This window comes from Ictalurus punctatus, chromosome 9 (assembly GCF_001660625.3).
Source record: "Ictalurus punctatus breed USDA103 chromosome 9, Coco_2.0, whole genome shotgun sequence".
NCBI classification, from domain to species: Eukaryota; Metazoa; Chordata; class Actinopteri; order Siluriformes; family Ictaluridae; genus Ictalurus; species Ictalurus punctatus.
The window spans coordinates 10,287,309-10,310,495 of NC_030424.2; the positions used below are offsets into that span (position 1 = coordinate 10,287,309).

Below are 23,187 nucleotides of genomic sequence, written 5' to 3' on the forward strand. Positions count from 1 at the left end.
CGTTGCCTATAATATGTATTTACAAAAGTTTTTAGAATTCTACCACAAACATACCTACAAACGTTCCCTGGTCACTTGTGGCAGCTAGTTACATTGATATTTGTTAATATATTTCATACATATATGTAGCATGATTACTGACCTCCTGCTGAGACAGACAGACAAACGGACAGACAAACAGATAGATAGATAGATAGATAGATAGATAGATAGATAGATAGATAGATAGATAGATATTTTAAAAGTTTATTTCAGTATATATATATTTTAATACCTAAAATAGACCAGCATGTCCAAGCCTTATGATTAATAACTAACCTTTCTTAATCTTTTTTTCTGAAAACTGGTCAGCCTTATAGGTTATATTATTAAACCAAGTGTATATCATGTAGAAAACAGTTTCATTAAAATGGCTCGATAATTATGAGGTTGAATGTCAGAGACAGAAAGATGAGTGTGTAGGTGTAAAGTGTTTTCAAAAAGCACGTTCAGACTGAACTGTGATGAACTAACACAGTGACTGCACTCAGTAAATGCAATGCAGAAACACAGACCTTTCCCTCACTGTCTGTTACTCATATGGGTTGGTACCATTTGTTGAGTGAAATGTGTGAAGGTTTAAGGATCACACTGATAAACTGTGGCTTTGGAGAATGTTTTCCACCATCAGATTTAGCCATTTTTTTCATAATCTCTCATAATTTTAATAACATTAACAATGATATCTCATATTTCATCACATCACCGTCATTATATCATATTAAAATAAATGGCATACACAGTAACCTAGTTGTAAACTTGACATTTATTACATTTTAGATAATATCGAAGAGAAATATTATTCAATAAAGATAATGCATTATTATTTATGCCTAAGGGACCTTTAATTAAGTTTATTTTTGCTATCAGTGAGACATCACTTGCATCTCCTTAAAAAGTAACATTACATTGTATTCTATATGTACTAAATGAAGGTATGTACACATACACACATACACATTTTGGTATGTACACATACCGAAATGCTCCCATAAATAACTGGAAGTGCTAAATGAAGACCATTGAGACCAATGTCCTTTGTAATAATATGTCCTAAAAATCACAACTGACACATTTCTGTAACAGCACAGTTCTACAGGTGATTGACTCTTTTACATAATTGAAGTTTACCCTCACACATCTTTAAACCAATAGTGTCAGTGGCTTTACTACAAATCTCAGGGGAGAAATTCTGGCACTTTGCACCCGTTTCACTCTAAAACTGTATCACCATGTGGATTGATGAATGATTTTCCAATTTTTTTCATCTTTCGACTACACCTGCAGAAGTGCTAAGGAGAGCTAAAGAGAGGAATCTGAATGGCCATCAGCCCCGGTAAACTTGGCCATAATTGCCATCCTGCTCTGTCTTGGAGTCTTCAGCCTTTTCTACATGCTCGGGGAAGTGAGCGCATACACAGCCATTCACTGCTTCCTTAAGATCAACTGGTAGAGACCACATCTTCTTTGCATGCTCTGATACAGCTTGCTGGTTCATCTGAAGGTGTACAGAATCGAAAAAGTAAGCAATTCAAGATTGTTCATTGGTTTTTGGCTTTATTACACTCCTAAAATACATATATGAACTGTATATATTCAGGTCTTGAATTAGAGACAGAGCCTTCTTCACTGCAAAAATGATATCTTAGCAAGTCACTATATCTTGAATATGGGCAAATGTATCTAATATTTCTTATTTTGTGATTATTATAATTCTAAATCGAAATATAAACATAGATATAAATGAGAATATTCAGCCTGTTTTAGATGCGTTTACAAATTTCAATCTTCTGTTTGCAGATAATTTTGCTCTTTCTAGACACAAATGTTTAAAATTAGAAAGAAAAAAAACATACTCCATTATATCAAGACTAGAAATAGGTTTAATAATCATATATTTGGTTTATTGTAATCTTATATACTAGACAAATATGACTATATTCAAGCTATTTTCACTTGTGTTTAGAGATGTCTGATACTGACTGATTTAAGATGCAGATTTGTCAGTGTACTCCAGGACACTTGCATCATGTAATGGAGTAGATAAAAATCACGGTGAGGTGTAGTCATATGAAAAAGTATGCTCTTTGAATAAATGTGTAGATTTTGATGAGGAAAGAGAAACTTAAACCGAGAGAAATGATTGCTTGGTGCTATTTTTACAAATCTCCTCAACATGTGAGTTGTATTCTGTTGGATGATGATGATTATGCAGAAGATAATTAAACAGCAGACGAACCATAGCAGCAACAAGTACTAATATAACTATAACATTCCTGTTTTATTCCTCTTATAAAAGTATATGCAAAATTTACTACCAGGCAAATGTTTGAACATGCCTGATTTTTTTCTACTAAAATAATAACATAAACTTCAAAACTATGAAATGGAATAGTGCAGTGAAGAAAAGTGTTAAACAAATCAAAACTATACCTGGCTCAGATCTTATATATTTCATATGACTAAATTAACTTAAATAGTATTCCGGATGAAGCCTAGCACATTCCTGGCATCTTCTGAGACAGCTTCATGAGAGAGTCTCACCCAGTAGGCTTTCCTTAAATTTTCTAAATACACTGAGCACTTTCTAGACCAATCAGGTTGTAGGCCACATCACAGTACTAATGCAGCACTGGTTAGAGTTGTAAATGACCGAATACTGGCCTTGGATAAGGGTTAAGTCTCTTTGGGGTTTTTTTTTTCTTGCTCTCTGTATAGTCTTGATAGCATAAATCACAATATTCTTGTAGACTTGTTGGGGTTCAGGGAACAGTTCTTTCCTAGGCTTAGATTTAGGGCCATTGATTTTTATTTATATATATTTATATATGCTTCCTGTAACTTATATACAGTATACTTCCATATATCCACCGCTACTGCTATTGTATTAGCCTCCATCGTTACGCTGATGACACACAAACAGCTGTATGTTTAAGCAAAGTCACCAGATTAATTAAATTGAGGAATTTGTCACTGGATGCTGAGTAACTTCCTATTACTCAACACTTCTTCCTATTTTAAGTTTAAAGGTCAAGCTTTTTTGTAGCAGTGTATATTTTAAAAAAAATTAGTTAATACTTGAGTTGTTAGAAATTAGTTTGTCTGCATCTCCTTTGTTATAAATGACATCTAATTGTTTGAAATAAAAACAACTTATTAAAAATACATTTCAGTACAGAGATATGGACATTCTACTGTACTATTTACATTTGTCTTAGAAGCAAACCTCAACCATAAGCCTTTATCAAAATGTGCTTAAGAGAAAGAAAAATATGATCACGTGTGTCCAAACTGGTGATTGGTAGCAACTGAATTCTTATTCTAACTATCCTGACAGCATTCAATGACTCTGCGGGATGCCCATTCCACCACAGCCTCAATTTCAGCAAAAGAGCTTTGTAAAGCGGTAAACAACTTTTAAATGCATTCACTTACACCTACACACCATATAATTTTGTTTCGACAGTTTACGAATGTTTCTGTTAATGGAGGATGGTGGACATGGAGATGGAGGTTACCTGACTGTTCACGCCTCTGATGTCAGCCAGAGTTTCAGCCTGTTTCTTCTTCAGTTTCTGCTCCTGCTCCTGTGATGGATCATTAGATGCAGTCTGAAGGCAGAAGGTTCAGTCATGTTTACAAGATTCACACTGTGCACATATTTCTCACACTTACATTTATGTAAGTGAATGCATGCACACACATCTGTCATGATCCATGTGTTCCTACTGAGTACACTTCATTGAATATTTTAGTAGTGCCCGAACATTATGCAAAGAATATAAATGACGGGGTATGTTATCACAGGAAAATAATCAACAACAATATGGAGAGATGTGGCCCAAAGTTCATTATTTTCTAATAACAGCATGCTTGGAAGTATTTTATTCCTCTACTGCCTCCATTTTTTATGTAATGAATGGCATTTCTTTTTCTTTTTTTTTTTTTATCAGTTTGTAATAACATTTAATTTTCTGGAACGTCCATGAAAAAAGTTCATTCCATTTATCACTTAAATAATAACACCTATAAGTAATTGTTCTCTGACAAGACAATCTTTTCTTCTCTTTTTTGAAATTAATAAGACAACAAGCAGAACTCAATGCCAAAATCTAATCAGTTCATTTGCTGGTTACAACGATAATTCCATATAAATCCTACGAACATCCCACCACTCGTTCTTGTGATATCATGCTCTCGAACAAATGCACGCAGGGCTACGCGGATGGACAACCCAAAAACACAACGCTTCCACCACATCAAGTGGCAGAGCCATAAAAATACAGCTTGAAATGTCACCGAGAAACTAGGACCTCTGTGCCGAACACTTTAAAGTTATATCTTTACCTCTTGCTGTTACAAAAGATTGATACTGGATACTCCTTAATGCATTCATATAAACCTAGGGTTTGAATTACAGCTGTCACTACTGTCAAAGCAATGTTGTTACATAAAATTAATCAAGACCTATTAATCAGGATATATATGAGAGAGAGAGAGAGAGAGAGAGAGAGAGAGAGAGAGAGAGAGAGAGAGAGAGAGAGAGAGAGAGAGAGAGAAGAGAGAACACATACAACTAGGTGACTATTTTGCTTGGTGCATTTTCCAGAAATGTTAAAAGAGCCAATTCTTTGTAAATGTTATGAATTTGAAAAGAGAGTAAATGAGATAAACTCACTGTAGCCGATGTTACAGAAATGACACAAAACTAAACACAGAACCTACGCAACTGCAGATTAATGAATGGATAAAGTTCTTTCAGCTTTGCCTTGACTCTCCAGATTTCCACAATGATTCGGTGGTACAAAACCACTGAATGAATTTTGATGAGCAAGTATGTGAAAGAGAATTAGTCAGATCCCACATGCTCACAACAAACTGCTCTTTAGTCAGGGTGCCCTGATTTGTGTGTGAGTGTGTGTGAGTGTGTGTGTGTGTGTGTGTGTGTGTGTGTGTGTGTGTGTGTGTGTGTGTGTGTGTGTGTGTGTGTGTGTGTGTGTTTGTGTGTGTGTTTAAGAGCAAACCTCTCTTTTTCTCTACAAGCTCGCTACTGTAGCCATGGTTACTGGATTGGACACGTTTGCTCGAATGCTTTCTCTCCTCGCTGTTTTTTTCTTTTATGGGTGACCTCTCAATCGTCCCATTTGTCCCCCATCAATCGCTCTCTTTTTTTTCACACTGCACTGACAATATTAATTACCTGTGCATCGTCATTATCGTCAAGCTGTTCCGTACTCTTGCTCTTCTTCAAGCTGTAACACATTAGCAGGGTGTTACATGCTGTACAGTCAAACTATATAAACAAAACATTGAGTGACTCAGATTGAAGTGACTGATACGAGCAGGAGATAACAAAGGTCTGAATCTGAACTGTTATGCATCATCTTTTTGCAACTTCTGAAGCCATATGACTGACTTTTGTACAGAACAAAAGTTTGGCAGTGAATTGTGAAAGACAAATAACTTTTTGGCTAGTGCATAATTTATCAAGAGAAAAAAAGAATTCTATGTTTTCCTTAGAATTTGTATGGAAAGCTTTCATTTGTATTTAATCCAATCACACTACTCCTTCTAAATAACCCAGACTCTAAATGTTACTTTGTACTTTGAGCATTGTATCTGTGATTATCATTGTATCTGTGATGATCAAAGCTTCTGACTAATTTGCTGAGTATTACTTGCTGTGTTGGTTTTGGCATTGTCTTCATCACAAAAAAATAAATAATAACAGACTAACGGGTCCTTTGGAATTTCAAAACCTGGCTGTTAAAGTTTTAGTCTGGACCACTATATGGCAAAAAGCTTATGGACACCTGACCATGACACCCGTGAGTTCTTTTTTGAACACCCCATTCCAGATTTAATCCCTCCTTTTCTGTTCTAATAGCCTCCACTCCTCAGGGAAGGCTTTCCACTAGATTTTGGAATGTGACTGTTGACAAGAGGGCATTCGTGAGGATGTTGGGTGAGGAGGCCCAGGGTGCAGTTGGCATTTCAGTTCATCTCTGGTGTTGAGGTCAGGGCTTCATACAGGCCACTCGAGTACTTCCACTTCCACTTTGGTAAGCCATGTCTTCATGGAGCTCACTTTGTCCACTGGCTCTTTGTCATTCTGGAACATGTTTGGACTAGGCCTCTTAGTTATAGGTTAAATGGGTGTCCACAAACTTTTGGTCATATAGTGTAGTTTTGGCATTTATGTCGCATACATGGTGCTCAGTCTCATGTTTTCACAGTTACCCTGTGGCCCATTGTCTATATATTCAAACCCATACAAATTCATATGCATATTCAATGCATATTAAGTAAAACAATAGGCAAATTTTATTGTATAAGTGCATTTTGTTGTGTGTCAGTGAATTCTAAGAGCTTTTTTTTTATTAATGAAAATATCAGCATTCAGTAAAACATTGGAGAAAGAAATATTTAAGGAAACTGTTTTAAATGTTGTTTTAACTTTTGCTTTGTTAAAACACATTTATGATGTTACACTCATTGAATATTATATTACTCATGGCAAATATTGGCATGGCATTTAAAATCAGGTTGCTATTAGACGCTAGGATGATAATAGTGTGGGGTGTGGGGTGTGTGTGTGTGTGTGTGTGTGTGTGTGTGTGTGTGTGTGTGTGTTATACAATGTGTCACCTCACCTGCTCTTCTGGGAACCTGAGCTCTTTGATTCTTTCTTCTTCCCCCCTTTATTGTCACTGAAAAGAGGAAAACAGCATGACACTGATACAGAGCTCTGTCCACTGGAATCTAATGTAATTAATTATCTATCTATCTCTCTCTCTCTCTCTCTCTCTCTCTCTCTCTCTCTCTCTCTCTCTCTCTCTCTCTCATGTACACAAAGGCACACACACTTAGATTTGGCTGGTAAAACTAGTCAGCATTTGTAAACATGTACTCTTACAAAACAAAAAGAATGCAGAGCCCATAGAATATTCACTTTACAACACCCAGACACTTCGATTCTCTCTTTGATCACAACAGAACTTACAATAACAATTCTGAAAGGCACTGAAGAGACAATATGGATTGTATGGCTACATAAAATCACAGAGAATAGCCTCATCATCAAAACATATACAGCAAAAAAGATAATAAACACACACATCACACACACACACACACACACACACACACACACACACACACACACACACACACACAAAATGCACTCCAATCCATTAGTAGAATGAGAAAGCTAGATAGATTGCAACACAAGGTGACTCATCACTCATTTCTGTGTTTTTCTCTCTTGTAAAAGGTCAAGGGTATACACACACACACACACACACACACACACACACGCACAAACCTGTTCAGTGCCTTCAGTTCATTGGCGTGTCTGTCTGTAGCCATCTCCAGCAGCTTGGTCAAACACTATAACACAGAACACAGAAAGAACACAGGAAGTTGCACTTACACCCACAGGACACCCACCAGCTGTCCCGTCTGGCCAATATCACTCCGCCATATATTAATTATGACTTTTATGTCCTTACAGCATTGATGTTAAATGTGTGTTTCTACCATTCTCGAATATGTACTCAGATTGTGTTCATGTCAAAGTGTGTAATTGAAATTGCTCATTATCCCACCATTGTCTCAAATGTAAACAAGAATTATAGCCAGCTAGTGCACATAGATCGTCTGCTTGATGTTAAGATGACATCACACAGTTTTGAAATTCAACAATACAGCACAGAGAAATGCTTTGCAGCTGTTATGCAGAAGTGGTGGCAGGTTGATATGCGGTTCAGTGGGTGCTTATGTGGCAGTGCTGGTGTGCAACCAGAAGTGAAGTCCTGCTGACATCCCTGATCCATGCAGATCATCTGATTAGAGGGGGCAACCCCGGAAAGAGCTCCACTAAGGGGGCATTAATGAGGACACATGATCTTGGTGCACTGCCAATGAACTGAGACGAGAGAACAGATATAATAAACCAGGAAGCCACTTTGGGCTAATATTGATGTGTCATCTTTGTGGCAACTTTCCAGATTGTCCCCATTGAGTTGAATTGAATTCAAGACTTCTGCAAAAATGCCAGTATACTGGGCAGGATTGTGATGTAGGAATTATTGATTACTTTTCACAGGAGAAAGCTCAAAGAATATGTGTATTATAATGTTATGATGCAGGAGTTAAGGCAGGTTGGTGACATGAGTTTACTGTTTATCATGGAATAAAATATCAAAAGGTTTGGTTTGAGCAGAAACAATACTTCCCTTCTTGCATTCCACCACCAATATAACGTTACTAAACCAGTTACAAAACAAAATAAACAAATCAAATCGATGCCAATGGAATTTTACAATGATAATTATGTATTAATCCTACAAATATTCAACCACTCGTTTTTGAGATATCATGCTAGTGAGAATCTCGAATCTCAGACAGACACATGGATGGACACAGGATAGGACCGATGGTAAAAAATTGTAGCTAGCCAGAAACGGGCCTTGAGTTCATGAACATGGATGCATAAGTGTCACGTATTCCACGTAATGAGGGTTAGGATGAATACAAGTGCAGAAAAGAGCTTTTAATAAAGAAAGGCAGGTAGACAAATCCACATCATGAGACAATAGCATAGTTGAAAAAACAGGCAATGGGTGAGGTGATCTACAAACAGGTATAAACAAGGCAAGGCAAGAAACAAGAACGAGTAACAAGAAACTAGATGAATGAACATGAATCAAAATGAGGAACAAGGTACAAATGCTTTGTATGGTGATAACAATTAATATTTTGAGAAGTGCAAAGAGACACAAGGGTTTTTAAATGACAAATGTAATCAGAGGTGAAACACAAGCCAGCTGAGAACAATGATGACACACCTATGGGAAACAACCAATGACAATATAGGGGTGGAGACAGGATATAAACCATAACAAAAGCACGTGTCAAAAGTAAACAAAGTCAATGTCACTGAAGACCCAAAAGCATGCGTTTCCGAGCACGCTGCATGCTACAGCGCTAGCTCAAGGGGAAATGATGACAATAAGGAACATCTTTGTATGGCAAATGGTAAGGAAGTTATTTTCAGATGCAATCTCATCATGTAATTATCATACAGCTGTCATCAATGCAATTATTCTGATTAACGCCAAATAAAGACCAGCTGTTTCTATAGGATTTTCTTCACATCTTCTTGATTTCATCTGACTGCTGAAACCACGGTTCGCAAAGAGCTTACAATGCATGTATGGTATCTCACTTGTTGAATAGTATTGACCACGAGAGGGGTATAAAAGAATCTGAAAAACATTAGATGTACCATGGAACACGGTAAAGGACCAACATTAGATTCCATTACCATGGAACATCATCATCAAATAGAGAAAATGGAGCACCACAGTGACATCACCAAGAACAGGACATCCCTCCAAAATTTATAGAAGGACAAAAATGGACAAAAAAAAGACAAAACTGTCCAGTTTGCCAAAAGACCTACGGCAACATAGGAGCTGCAGGAGTATCTGACAAGTACTGATTAGTGCACGAGACAATTATTATTCACATGTCTGGGCTATGGGGTAGGGTGGCTAGACAGAAGCTCTTTCTTACAAAAAACATCCAAGCTCAACTAAATCACCCCAAACCATGTGGTTAAATGTGCTATGGTCTGATGAGACCAATTCCAAAAGGTATAATAAGGTATGTTTGGTGCAAAAAAAAGCGCACCACGAAAAGAACAACAATACCACGGTGAAGCATGGTGGTGGCAGCATTATGCTTTAGGGCGGCTTTTCTTTAACCATAACTGGGGCTTTTATCAAGGTGGAGGGAATCACGAATAGCTACAAATACCAGTCGATTTTAATGCGTCTGCTAGTAAGCTGAAGATGAAAAGGAATTTCACCTTTACGCAGGACATTGACCCAAAGCATACATCCAAATCAACAAAGGAATGGCTTAACCAAAAGAAGATCAGTGTTTTTAAATAACCTAGCCAGAGCCCAGACCGGAATCCAACTAAAAATCTGTGCGGTGACCTGAAACGGACTGTGCACAGGAGATACCCTCACAATTTGATGGATCTGGAATGTTTTTACAAGAAAAAGTGGCAAAATATTGCCAAGTCAAGATGTGCCATGCTGATAGACTATTTCCAAAAAAGACTGAGCGGTGTAATAAAATCAAAAGGTGCTTCAACATAATATTCGTTTAAGGGTGTGCACACTTATGCAACTAGGTTATTGTGAGTATTTTATTTTTCCATTTTTCCCTAAAACATTTCTGAGTGTTTTTCACTTCATTTTTATATCTTGGTAAAAAAATATTTTACATCACAAAAACCTACCATTCTAACAGGGGTGTGTAAACTTTCCTTTTTTGGGCTGCTCACCCAGCCCAAAAAAGATCACCCATGGACATATTGATTCTGGAGCAAGTTTTACACAGGATGCCCTTCCTGGGACTGACACTGAGAGTATATATATATATATATATATATATATATATATATATATATATATATAAACAAACACACACACACACACACACACACACACACACACACACACACACACACACACACACACACACAAAGGAAGTTGCTCTATTTAGAATTAAAAAAAAAAAAAAGATTTACCAAGTGATTCTGTCCCGATTGCCACTTCGAGTGAAAGGTATTGTATTGGTATTGTAGACCAATAAACCAAGTGGGATTCTAATAGATCCTTGTGGTACCTGAGAAATCCATCCTCACAAATTGTACTGGCAGAAGCACAATGATCTACATGTGTTAGAGAACTATGTGATTACACCCATGTTTGTGACTACAGCAAAAGTGTCAAACTTGCAGTGGAGAGTCATATCTGTCCAATCACTGGTATGAACATTGCTAGAGTTACAGCCTGTCAGATATGCCTTTGACACTTCTGCTATAAACCACACCACAAAGGCAGACACACGAAGGCATGGCGGGAAAAAACAAGAAAGTAATTTAATCCACTGTTGCTCAAAGGTATCTTCATCATAATAATTACAGGCCAGTATTCAGGATATGTATTTGCCTACATTCAAATTCTCAGTGTATGTTTGCCACCAAGCTACACTCTGCTAGTTATCCAATTGTTCCATTTATCAAATTAATTTCATTTTGGGTTTTTTTTCCCATCGATGTACTGTATATATATCATTGCTTACATTTCATCTTCATATTAAACTTTGTGTGTTTTAGTCATGTGCATTTGTCCCTTGGTATGAATAAGTTCTACACACTACACTAGAGATGTAACCAAATACGGATGCATTATTCAGAATGAACAGATAATGTGTTCTTAACGCACACAAATATAGACGTATAGGAAGCACATTTTTTTAGAAAGCTTTCTAGAAAGGTTCACAGTTTTGTTCACCTGTGACAACAAAAATCATGAAATCAATGAAAAACAAAAAAAAAGTCACACAAACGTGAGGTTTTACTTTCATGTGGGCACGAGTAAGCTGTCAGATATGAAGCTCAAATAAAGACCACATTCAACAACATGAACGTGTGGTGATCCTTAGTAACTGTCTGACTTAAATGAGGCTACTAATATGTTCATATATTGGGAAATATGTTAGAAAATAGTGTGGACATAATACAAATAAAAATAATAATATAAAATCCAGTTTAAAAACAGTTCCACGAACATCTCTATTTAAGTTCTAATTATGAACTCCACTGACGAGTTTAATCAATTGAGTTAGGGGAATTCACAGATCATCGAATTTCCTTCAGATATTAGGCACATAGTATTGCTATTAGTTTTCTTGTTGATTTAACCAGATTATTTTGACCATTGTTTAATGGAATTATTATTTTAAACTGATAGCAATTTCCAATATTTCAATTATTACTAGTAATTTCCCACATCTCTAACACACTATACAGTTTTGTGTTTTTCTGTCTCCAACACACCTGAGTTAACATTCTGATTTGATAATTAGCCAGTAGGTTGATTAGAGTAGTGGCATATCACTGGCTAGTTTTACGAAAGAGGCCTCCTAAGATATAAACCCATTTGTAGTATTATACTGTATGATTAGAGGAATTAACTCTAGATAAGGAATTCTTCAAACTCTTCCTTCTCTGAAACTTGTGATTCAACGTATATAAGCTGAATCAGGTGACATAAGGCAGGGAAAACTCTGGCTGTCTATAGTAAGGATTGGTTCACTGTTCTGTAGACACAACTGCCCACAGTGTACTCATGAGTCAGGCATGCATTCATGCTGATGATCAGAGCACTCAGATAAGTTGATGATGATATGTTTTGCAGTCTAGTGTTGGACTCTAGTGAAATGTTTTAAGTGGCTTTATGAATATTTATCCTTGACCTCATTTGCACTTCAAATAAGCCAAACGGTTAATACTGCTGAAAACTAAGATGAACTATCTAGAACGTGCACAATAGCATATACTTTGCATAATGCTAACTAAAGCCCTGTGACCTTTCATTTATTATTAACCAATATTAGCATTCAGTATTTGCTTATATATCTTCTGAAAAAGCAACAGAACGCTGACTCTACACCATTAATATCGAGTCTTGGTGTGGAATTAAGAGCTGATTGGTACCTCGGAGGCATGCTGCTCTTTCTTCTTCTTCAGCTGATCGTATTTCTCCACCCACAACGATCGAAGCTCCGTCTGCAGCTTCGTTTTCAGTTCATTGATTTCCTCTGCTTTTGGCCCCTCAGCCCCTGCCCTGAACAGCAAAGAAATGAATCAATCACAACAGATTCCACCGGAACCAGTCAATTTGGTTTTTCAATAAAGATAATAACGGAAGAAAAACGGAAGACTTACAGGCAAACACAGGTGCATTGAACTGCTTTAACACCAATGCTTAAATTATAGTAAATGGTTAAAAAAATAGTGACTAAATGAATTTAACCATGCCTAGTAGTAGATGCCTGCTTTATGGATAAGTCAGAGTAATCAGTTTAATACAGTGTCGGCTACTCTACATGCAATGTAGCCCATCCATGGATTGTACAATTCTTTGTGAAATGATAATATATACATGTATATTAGGTTTACTCTAGGCATGATTGTTAAGTAATTTTAGTCAAGCAGCTGTTTTAACCCCTTAAAGCCACAGATTTTACTTAGTTATTCACCTTAAAATATATTATTCAGTACTATGACTTGTTCACTAATTACACTGAAACTAATAGGCGTGTAATTCTGAGCATGAGAAATGTATGTCTGGATCTACTGAGTCATCGTTGGCTTTAAGGGGTTAAATAAAGATTCAGATTAAGACCATTGTCACAGAGAAACCAAAATCACAGCACAGCCCATCACAACACAACAGCATGACATTCACAAAGACACAGAAAAATATCTATTCCCCCAAGATTGCCAATTCAAAGAAATTGATATTCTCAACAGGACTGAGTAAATAAAAGCAGTGGTAGGTCTCTGTTTACTCATTCTTCTTCGGCGAGGTCTTCTTCTTGAGGGCTTTGAAGAGGTCACTGTATTTCTGAGTTAGCTCCTCGCCCTTCTTCTGGAACTTCTTTTCCAGCTCTTTCAGCTCTTTCTCCTGCTTCTTGGTGACCTTCAGGTAGTTCTTGTGCTGCTGCAGTTCATCACAGGTCACAGAGGCCAGCTCTGTGTGTGTGCATGTTTGTGAGTGAGGTTGTGTGTGTGAAGGTATTTGTGTGAGAGACAGCAGAGAGACAAAGACGGTGAGTGAGACAGTGTGATTTTTAATAGTTTTTAGGTCATTTCAAGAATTACAAGTTCAAGCATGCAAGTACAAGTTTTTTAAAATAATTTTTTCATACATATATTTAACAGGAAATCTACATGTATAGGCTGTTTTGCTTTAGACATCTACTAGTGTGTGCACTGTTAAGCCATTACCATTGGACTATAACTCATTGTGCTCTGGTTCACATCTTACACAGCCTACCCAGAGCTCCACAAAGCCCTGAACCCTCAGGTGCTGCACCAGCAGCATCGGCTGCCGTGGAGGTTTCTGCACTTTGACCAGTAGCAGCAACCTCCGCAGGTGCTGCAGAGTCAACTACAGGAGCGTCCTGCTCCTCACTGGGAGCTGGGTTAGAGTCTGGAGATGCATTAACTTGTGGTTCTGGCTCCACTTGTGCAGCGGGCTCACCATTTGGATCTGCCTCAGAGGTTTCAGATGGTGCAGGAGTTTCTTGGGGAGCCTCTTCTGAAGGTGGAGGAGCCTCTTCTGAAGGTGGTGGTGCTTCGGTGGAAGGAGCCTCTTCTGCAGGTGCAGGCGCCTCAGTGGGCGGAGCCTCTTCTGAAGGTGGCTCAGTGGGAGGAGCCTCTTCCGAAGGTGGAGGTGGCTCAGTGGGTGGAGCCTCTTCGACAGGTGGAGGTGCTTCAGTCGGAGGAGCCTCTTCTGAGGTCTCTGGCTGGTCATCTGACTTGGGATTTTCTCCGTCAGTGGACTCTGGGGCGTCTGCTTTAGGTTCTGCATCTGACGCAGGTGTTTCTGAAGGGTTAGCATTGCCCTCTGCTGGGGCCTCATCACCCTCAGGCACTGTAAATATATGGTTACAAGAAAAGAATCTATAAATACAAAAAGCCAAAGACTATAGATGCATTATGACACTGAAGTTTATATATAGTTTAGAAATTTTTCTATTTAATATGATGCTGATCTCTGAATCATACAACATATTTGTTCATATATCTTACCTGGGGCTGGAACAGCTGCAGCAGCAGGCATCTCATATTTGCTTACATAGTTAGCACTCTGGAAACAGATTAAGACTATTTAGATAAATGACTTCTACAACAATATGTGAAGGACTTTCAGTCTGCTTTCATTGCTAGTGAGAGGTATCAGCCGTTTCCTAATAGATATTATTATTCTGTAGCGTAAGTAAAAGTTTTTGTGTGTGAAATCATGCACATTTTGAAGTTGAGTGGAAACATTAAATAACTTTTTATGTGTTCTCAAAGCTACATGGCAATTTGTGTGTAACTGTGTACTGAGTTTAAAACTTGCCTCCTGTTTTGCAGGCTTTGTAGTCTTCACTGGATTGAAGAGAGCATCTGTGAAATCTGAGAACCCAAACATGCAGAAAGAATTACAACACTGATAAAAACTCTAAATAAATATTTGAAAGAATTTTTTTAGAGAAATATTTTAGAGAACTTATTTTAGTTTTTGTGGTTGTGCATACCAGCAAAAGCAGCAGGGATGTAGTCCTTCACCTCAATGTAGACAAACAGGGTAGGGAGCATCAGAGGCATGTTACTCTCACTACGCAGACAAACATGATGGAATCCTGGATGCACACACACACACACACACACACACACACACAGAATGCACTACAATCCAATATATATATATATATATATATATATATATATATATATATATATATATATACATACATACATATATCATATGCAGAAGGCTTTTTTATGTCCATGTTTTGTAATTTGTAAATCCACAGGTGTGGGACTCTAAACGTCTTTCACGTACCTGACTGGATGGCATCTATGGGAATAATTCTATGCCCAATAAATTTCCCGCCTTCCTCATAGGCCACTATCCTGAGTGAAGCCAATTCTGTTAACAGAATCTGTTTGCAAACAGACATCAGACATGCTTACAAAACTCAAATGTGCAAAATAATATAAGAAAAATGTTCTGGGCGTTTTAACTATCAGATATGATTAAATGATTAAAAATATAGCATTTAAAATACAATGCCCTCTGCTATATTAGCACCCTTGCTAAATATGAGCAAAGAAGGCTGTGAATATGTCTATTGTTTAAGTTTTTGTTAAAAAAACCCCACAAAATACTCCGCTCTCATGGATATCAAACAACTGCAAACAAAACACAGGTTTAATTTAAAAAATTATATATAGGTGTGCAACAATTATTGGCACCTCTGTGAATTCATTTGAGAAAAATATATTTGAAGAATATTCCCATTGATAGTTTAAATTTTTTAGTACACCTGGGTGACTAGGAACAGGAAATTGTTCAACCATGACTTCCTGTTTCATAGGGTTATAAATATGAGGTAACACATAGGCCAAATTCCCTTAGTCATTCATAACAATGGGTCAGACCAAGGAATATAGCTGTGATGTGCAGCAAAAGGATGTTGACCTTCACAAAATTGGACATGGCTATAAGAAAATAGCACAAGCATACCAAATACCCAATATATTCCACCATCAGAGCAATAATTAAGAAGTTGCAGTCAACTGGAAATGTTATGAATCAACCTGGAAGAGGACGTGTGTCTATATTGTCTCAACGTACTGTGAAGAGGATGGTTCGAGTGACCAAAAAATCTCCAAGGATCACAGCTGGAGAATTGCAGAAGTTAGTTGTCTTGGGGTCAGAAAGTCTCCAAAACTACAATCCGAAGTCCCCTACTTCACCACAAGTTGTTTGGAAGGGTTTCAAGACAAAAGCCTCTACTCTCAACGAAAAACAAACTCAAGCATCTTCAGTTTGCCAGACACTACTGGAACTTCAAATGGGATCGGGTTCTGTGGTCAGATGAAACCAAAATAGAGCTTTTTGGCAATAAACACCAGAGGTGGTTTTGGTGCACACAGAGAGGTAGCCATATGGAAAAGTACCTCATCAGCAGATATTAAATGAAAACCTGACTGCCTCTGCCAGAAAGCTTAAAATTAGCCGTGGTTGGATCTTCCAGCAGGACAATGATCCAAAACATACATCAAAATCAACACAAAAATGGTTTACTGACCACAAAAATCATGGTCCTGCCATGGCCATCCCAGTCCCCTGACTTGAAACCCATAGAAAACCTGTGGGATGAACTAAAGAGTAGAATCCACCAGCGTGGAATTTGAAATGTGAAGGATCTGGAGAGATCCTGTATGGAGGAACACTCTCAGATCCCTTGCCATGTATTCTCCAACCTCATCAGGCATTATAGGAGAAGACTCAGAGCTGTTATCTTGGCCAAGCGCCGTAGCACAAAGTATTTACTAAATGGGTGCCAATAATTGTGGCACACATATATTTAACAAAAATATTTTTTATGAAACTGTATTATGTTTGCAATTGTTTGATATCCATGAGAGCAGAAAACATTTTTGTGATTTTTTTTTTTAACAAAAGATCAAAAGCTTAAACAATAGACAATTTTCTTCTTTGCTCAAAATTATGTGCCAGTATTGGTGGAGGGCACGGTATATTTACCTTCTCAAACACAAAGGGCTCCTCATTCCACACAGGGTTGATGGCATTTGGTGTGGCAGTGTTTTTGGTACGGAATTTGCGTTTGGGGTCTCCAGGCAGACCAATGATCTCCACCTCCACTGCTGTTTTCACGCTTTTATCAGATAGGAACTGGCCTGAGTAGATCTGTAAGAACATAGATAATGGGAATTATTGGAGATGTACATAAAAACCTATATCAAACATAAAAATACATCGAGATGCCTTACAGAATTTAAATATTTTTAAATGTGAAGACACAGAGATGATCAATCTTTACTTTTAATCAATCATAAACCAAGGACTTTTTTTTTTATGTTTATTAGACAGTCCTTCCAGGATTTCGCGAATTTGTGATTGGATAAATTAACGCAAAGTCAAGCAAACTCCGCAATATTCGGAAAGGGCTTGCAATTTTTCAAAATTACCTCAGATTTGGGCCAAGACACGTCATGTGACATCATCACAACTCGCATTCAACCAAAGCCCTCTTCGATTCACATGCGTCGAACATGAGTACAGGTAATAGGTCTCATTTACCAACAAACATTACTGTGAAAGACCGTGCAATGCATTTTCGTGCAATTGCAATTTTGCCAATTCAAGTAGTTTTCCGCAAAAAAAAGCACAAAAAACTCAGCAAACTGCATCACAAATTTTTTTAAGAGCCACAGCAAACGCAAGCATTTTTGGCCACATCAATCACGAAAAAAAACTCTGCAAAATCCTGTACGGTCTGATTAGAAAAAGAAAAAAAGAAAAGAAACACCTTCTATATACATTGAATTGACTTAAATAAATAGACCAGAAAATCTATTATACATTATCCAGTAATGTAGCAAGTCAGTGTAGAACACTCAAGCACACACTTAACTAATGAACACTGTTCATTAGTGTCTTCAGTTCATTACGCACAGACATTTACATCAGACCATAGAGCCAGGAACCATCGCAGTACAGTTTTACTAGATGCTCACTGCCAGCTGTAAGCTCTGGATTCAACCTTTAAATTGAGCTGACTTGCCTTGATTGAGAGCGTGTTGGGCACATTGGTGTCAATCTTGTCGGTGAAAGGGTCAAACGTCTTGTCATTCCTCCTCATCACATCATGTTTTAAGAGGTACCCAGTCCTCCCGTTGTACTCAAATAGCGCCATGTTCAGTTGCATGGGAAAATCTACATGTCAAAGCACAGCCAATTAAGCTGATAATCCATTTCACTGTGACAATGGGCCTCATTTATTAAACTGGTTGTATTTTGCAGGAGAATTAACACATGAAATGTCTTATCCATGCAAATACAGTTAATAATCCAGAAAGGAATGAGTAGGCTTCAAATTTATAATTGGCGTGAATTATTACAATTTAATATACAGATTACGCTGTCAAACTGCACACATGAATTACACTTTTTTTTAAAACTGTGAAAGAAAGCAACCCAAAACAAATGCATAAATTAAGCAGAAATAAGACTAGCTTTTAATTTAAAAAAAAAAAAAGAAAAGAAAAAAAAGAAATGGCACCCTATAAAAAGAGGACGGATTAGCCTGTGCCTGTCATAACCGAGGCATTGTTTCTTAATTTATTCATTTGTTTTGGATTGATTTCCTTCACAGTTTTTTTTTAAATGAAATTTGTGTGTGCAGTTGAAATGGATAAGTTGCATTACTAAAAGATTTAGCACATGCCGAGATTAGGAGGCACTGGCTCACCATAAAGTCGACATTTTGTCTCTTACGTGAATGCGCTAACAGCGATTAGCGTTCATTAACATACGAATGTGAGTACGTGGAAAATCACTGAAACTTTTATACATCTGACAGTCATTTTTAGATGTGCTTGGTCTATGAAAACATTTATACACCACTTTATAAAGATTGATAAATGAGGTCCATTATGAGAATAAAATTGATTTTGTGGTAGTTACTGTAATACACTGTCATCTTGTGGACATTTCCTGACAGTATGACATTATATCATACACAACTGAATAACAAATCCAAATACTTATCCAATTTGGCAACCCATACTTCATATGCCCAAAGTCTAACTGTGGATTCTTATGACTTGCCACACATTTGAGTCATTTACTCCAATTATTATTTTTAATAAAATGAAAGCAAGACAAGTTCATTCTTGTTATCACTGACATTATACTGCAGCAGCTATAAACATTCATACCCTCAGCCTCTCTTTTTCTTAATAGGACAAAAAAAAATCTGTAGCTTGTATAAGTAAGTACATCTGGGAATGCTTCTGTTTCAGTCACATATTTCACTGACTTCACCATAATGTGTTGTTTTCTGGTGATGTCTAACGTTCCTCATGTGTTTCAACCCTGAACCACAACACCCTCTCATTGGTGGGTCAGCAGTGGTGGCCAAGTCAGTGCCCATCACCTCCTGGCTCCCAGATTAGCTCCTCCCTCCTATTCCATTCCTTTTCCAAGAGTATCTTTCTGCTGCCTCCCGCTCCTTGAAAAACACTGCCTTCCTCACCCTCCCTGTTATTCCAGTGGTTGTTACCATTCTACACAGTGACTGTGCAGGGCATCCCCTGCAGCCAACCCTGAATGGGAATAGCCATGCTTGCCATCTAGGCATGAGACAATACACTAAACCATGATACAAGGTGTATCGTGGTACGAGGCATACAACAAAGTCCACGTCAAATTCAAATTGATTTATATAGCACATTTAAAACAACACGAGTTTTGACCAACGTGCTGCACATCATGCATAATAAGAATTGCATTAAAATAGAGCATAAAATATAATTAAAATAAATATATAAACAAATAATTACTATAAGAAAACAAGCCAGATATAACTAAGACCAGAGAATAAGCAGCTAAACAGGGAAGATTATAGATAAGCCTGAGAGAAGAAATAAGTTTTCAGGGACAATTTAAATGAATTTATTGTAAAGGGGAAGATCTGATAGAGAGGGGCAAGCTATTCCAAAGTGACATTACAGAAAAGGCTCTATCGCCTTTGGTTTTTAGTCGTGACTTCGGAATGGCTAGTAACAACTGAGAGAGTTGTTTGGAAAACATTTTGCCCAGGTCCACTGTCATGCCTGATTTGCAGTATGTTGTTCTTTGCACTTTTTTGTGGTTGGTGGCTTTTCTTCCTCTATCACAAATTTGACAGTTTCTGTTGTCTCACATGGAGGTTTCTTGTATCTTTTGTGCTCCTGGGTGTTATTGAGTGACACGAACACTTCATCATGCCTACACCAGTATCTTCCTTGGGTGATGCAACTTTTCACTCTGCCAGGATGTCTGCCATGGTGTCGATCTCCCTGCAAAGCTTGCTCCATTGGTCTTTCCATGTGCCCCATTTGTACATTTGTAGTATTTGTTGGAGTAGGAAGTGTATCATAAACTGAACACATCAGAAAAGAGATGCATAATAGTTCCAGCTGCCATAATTCTGCCCATATGACTTTCTGCTTTGGGAAGTCCCATTTTGTCTAGACTCTTTGTGATGTGAAGCTCCACTTCTCTTGATCTTCGTCCATCTTCCTCCAGGTTTCGAACTTCAGCCTGTGTCAGAGCACTCTCCTCTCTTTTGAGTCTTTTTTCCCTATTGTTGGAAATGTGTAGGTCCGATTTCTGATGATGACACAGACTGTCACTGTTAATGACCTCTTCCACCACTGATAAAGGTGGGAATTGTAGCTGGCTATCCTTATGTGGAGTCTCACTGATGAGAAACTTGATGAGGGATTCCTAGACACCTTCAAAGGTTCTTCTTGATTATTCCTCCAAGCTTCTTATTTTACTGGAAAGCTCAAACTCATCTTGAGCACCGTAACAAAAAAAACTTCCTGACCGTTACAAAGTGCTGCCATCCAAGGCTCATTCCATAAATGTTAAATAAACATCTCTTTACAGAAAGTACAGAATGCACATTTAGCTCTTGAATAGTCACAGTTTAATTGTAAACTGTCCTTCTGAGTTATGACCTATTGAGTATGCTTTACATTAATGTACTATGTAATGTACTCAAATCAAGAGGCTATTACCCATGGTCTGGTAGTTCAGTGCCACCATCTGACAGCCTACATTCCAGAAAGGCTGAGGGTTATAGTTAGAAGAGTCCATACGTGTTCCTTTGGGGTAGATTCGACTCATCTGTCTCTTGTTATATCTGAAGGATGCAGTAAAGGAATTCACTCACATGCTTGTGTGAGGAGTGTGGCAAATTCGCAGACATTTTCTGGCTGGAAATTGTGGAGAATTTGTATGTAATTGTGCTGTTATAACAACATGATAGGTTTCAGGCTGCATCCGAATGTGTATATGTGTATCAACTATCATACATTTTAAATTGTCAGAGCAATTCGGATTCTAACTAAAGCAATACACACATAGCAGGACTGGCTCATGTATAGTTGAGGCCAAAAGTTTACATACACCTAGGCTATTTAACACATTCAAACTCATTTTTTTCACAACTTCATACATTTCATGTTTCCATGCATTTTGTGTGTTAGATTAATTAGGGTATCTACTGTACTTTATTTATATAAGAGGTCATTTCAATATAATAGCTAAAATACAAATTTACTTCAGCTTTCATTCACTATTTCAGATTTGCAGTGGGTCAAAATTTTACATACACTTTGTTAGTATTTAGTGGCATTGCCTTTCAATTGCTTGAACTTGAATCGAATAGCCTTCCACAAGCTTCTCACAATACGTTGCTGGAATTTTTTCTCATTCCTCCTGACCGAACTGGTGTAACTTAGTCAAGTTTGTAGGGTTCCTTACTCAGACACGCTTTTTCCCTTCAGTCTACAAATGTTCTAAGATTCAGGTCAGGACTTTGTGATGGCCACGACAACACTTTTATTTTGATATCTTTAAGTCATTTTGTTACAGTTTTAGAGGTATGCTTAAGATCATTGTCCTGTTGGAAGTCCCAATTCCAACCAATGTTTAACGTTCTGGCTGGTGTTTTGACGAGGTCTTTTAGTATATCACGATAATTTTCCTTGATGCCTATTGGGGCATGATGCCTGACGTCTATTTTCTGAAGTGCATCGGTCCTTTTTCCAGTAAAAACCCCACATGTTGCTGCCATCCCCATGCTTCAGTTGGGATGGTGTTCTTTGGATTAAAAGCCTCACCCATTTCCTCTATATATAGCACTGATCATTATGGTCTAACAGTTTATCACACTGGTTTAACACAGGCTTCTTTCTTGCACAACAGTCTGGTGAATGTACATATTAGGTACATTTTAGGTACCTCATGCCCCCAACTCCTTCCCAAGCTCCTTTGTTGTGTTGGGGTTCAGTTGAAACTTTCGGACCAAAGTTTGTTCATCCCTACGAGCTCATTTCTACCTCTTTCCTGTCTGTGGGCTGTCAAGATTTTTATATTTGCATACAATTGTTTGCACAGATGCTTGTGGTAGCTTCACTTGCTTAAAAATTGTTCCTCAGGAATAACTGGACTTGTGGAGGTCCACAGCACTGTCCCTAACGATAGGTGCTTTTAGAGCCACAGGAATCAGCCAAACAGAAGCTTCTAAGAGTCATTACATCAATTTCTAGAATCTTTCAAACTATTGGTGTTGGTAAACGTTTTACCCACCGAAATTCTGATATAGTCAATTAAAGTTGAAATAAATCTGTCTCTAATCGATTATTTTAAATGACCTCTTATGTGAACAAAGTAGGTGCCTAATTGATTTGCCAAAAGAAATGTATGGAACCATGATATATGCGCAGTTTTTAAAAAAATAATTGATATGAAATTCTTAAAGTATTGGTCAATGAAATGTAAAGGATACTCGACAAACTCCACAGCACTCTTGGCAATCATTTGCTCTCCTTTGGTTTCCACAAAAGAAGAGATGGCATAGCTCTTGTTCTTTTCTGCGCTTGGAAAATTATACATCATCATTAATGACAAGTTTGGATATCTG

The 23,187-nt window shown here is 37.6% G+C and overlaps 1 protein-coding gene across 1 annotated transcript in view; it reads right to left on the minus strand.

Annotated features, from left to right (window-relative positions):
- Positions 1-679: 679 nt before the first annotated feature.
- Positions 680-23,187, minus strand: part of plcb2 (phospholipase C, beta 2) — a 33,662-nt gene continuing 11,154 nt past the window's right edge. Inside the window, exons 17-32 of the mRNA XM_017475566.3 lie at positions 23,053-23,137; positions 21,278-21,402; positions 18,274-18,425; positions 17,232-17,396; positions 15,522-15,621; positions 15,214-15,318; positions 15,036-15,091; positions 14,723-14,780; positions 14,172-14,564; positions 13,477-13,660; positions 12,620-12,749; positions 7,364-7,428; positions 6,693-6,749; positions 5,240-5,291; positions 3,558-3,650; positions 680-1,537 (exon numbers count right to left, since the gene is read on the minus strand). Of these exons, the coding sequence (XP_017331055.1) occupies positions 1,367-1,537; positions 3,558-3,650; positions 5,240-5,291; positions 6,693-6,749; positions 7,364-7,428; positions 12,620-12,749; positions 13,477-13,660; positions 14,172-14,564; positions 14,723-14,780; positions 15,036-15,091; positions 15,214-15,318; positions 15,522-15,621; positions 17,232-17,396; positions 18,274-18,425; positions 21,278-21,402; positions 23,053-23,137 (1,991 nt within the window). The 3' untranslated portion in view covers positions 680-1,366. The remainder of the gene's footprint in view (positions 1,538-3,557; positions 3,651-5,239; positions 5,292-6,692; positions 6,750-7,363; positions 7,429-12,619; positions 12,750-13,476; positions 13,661-14,171; positions 14,565-14,722; positions 14,781-15,035; positions 15,092-15,213; positions 15,319-15,521; positions 15,622-17,231; positions 17,397-18,273; positions 18,426-21,277; positions 21,403-23,052; positions 23,138-23,187) is intronic.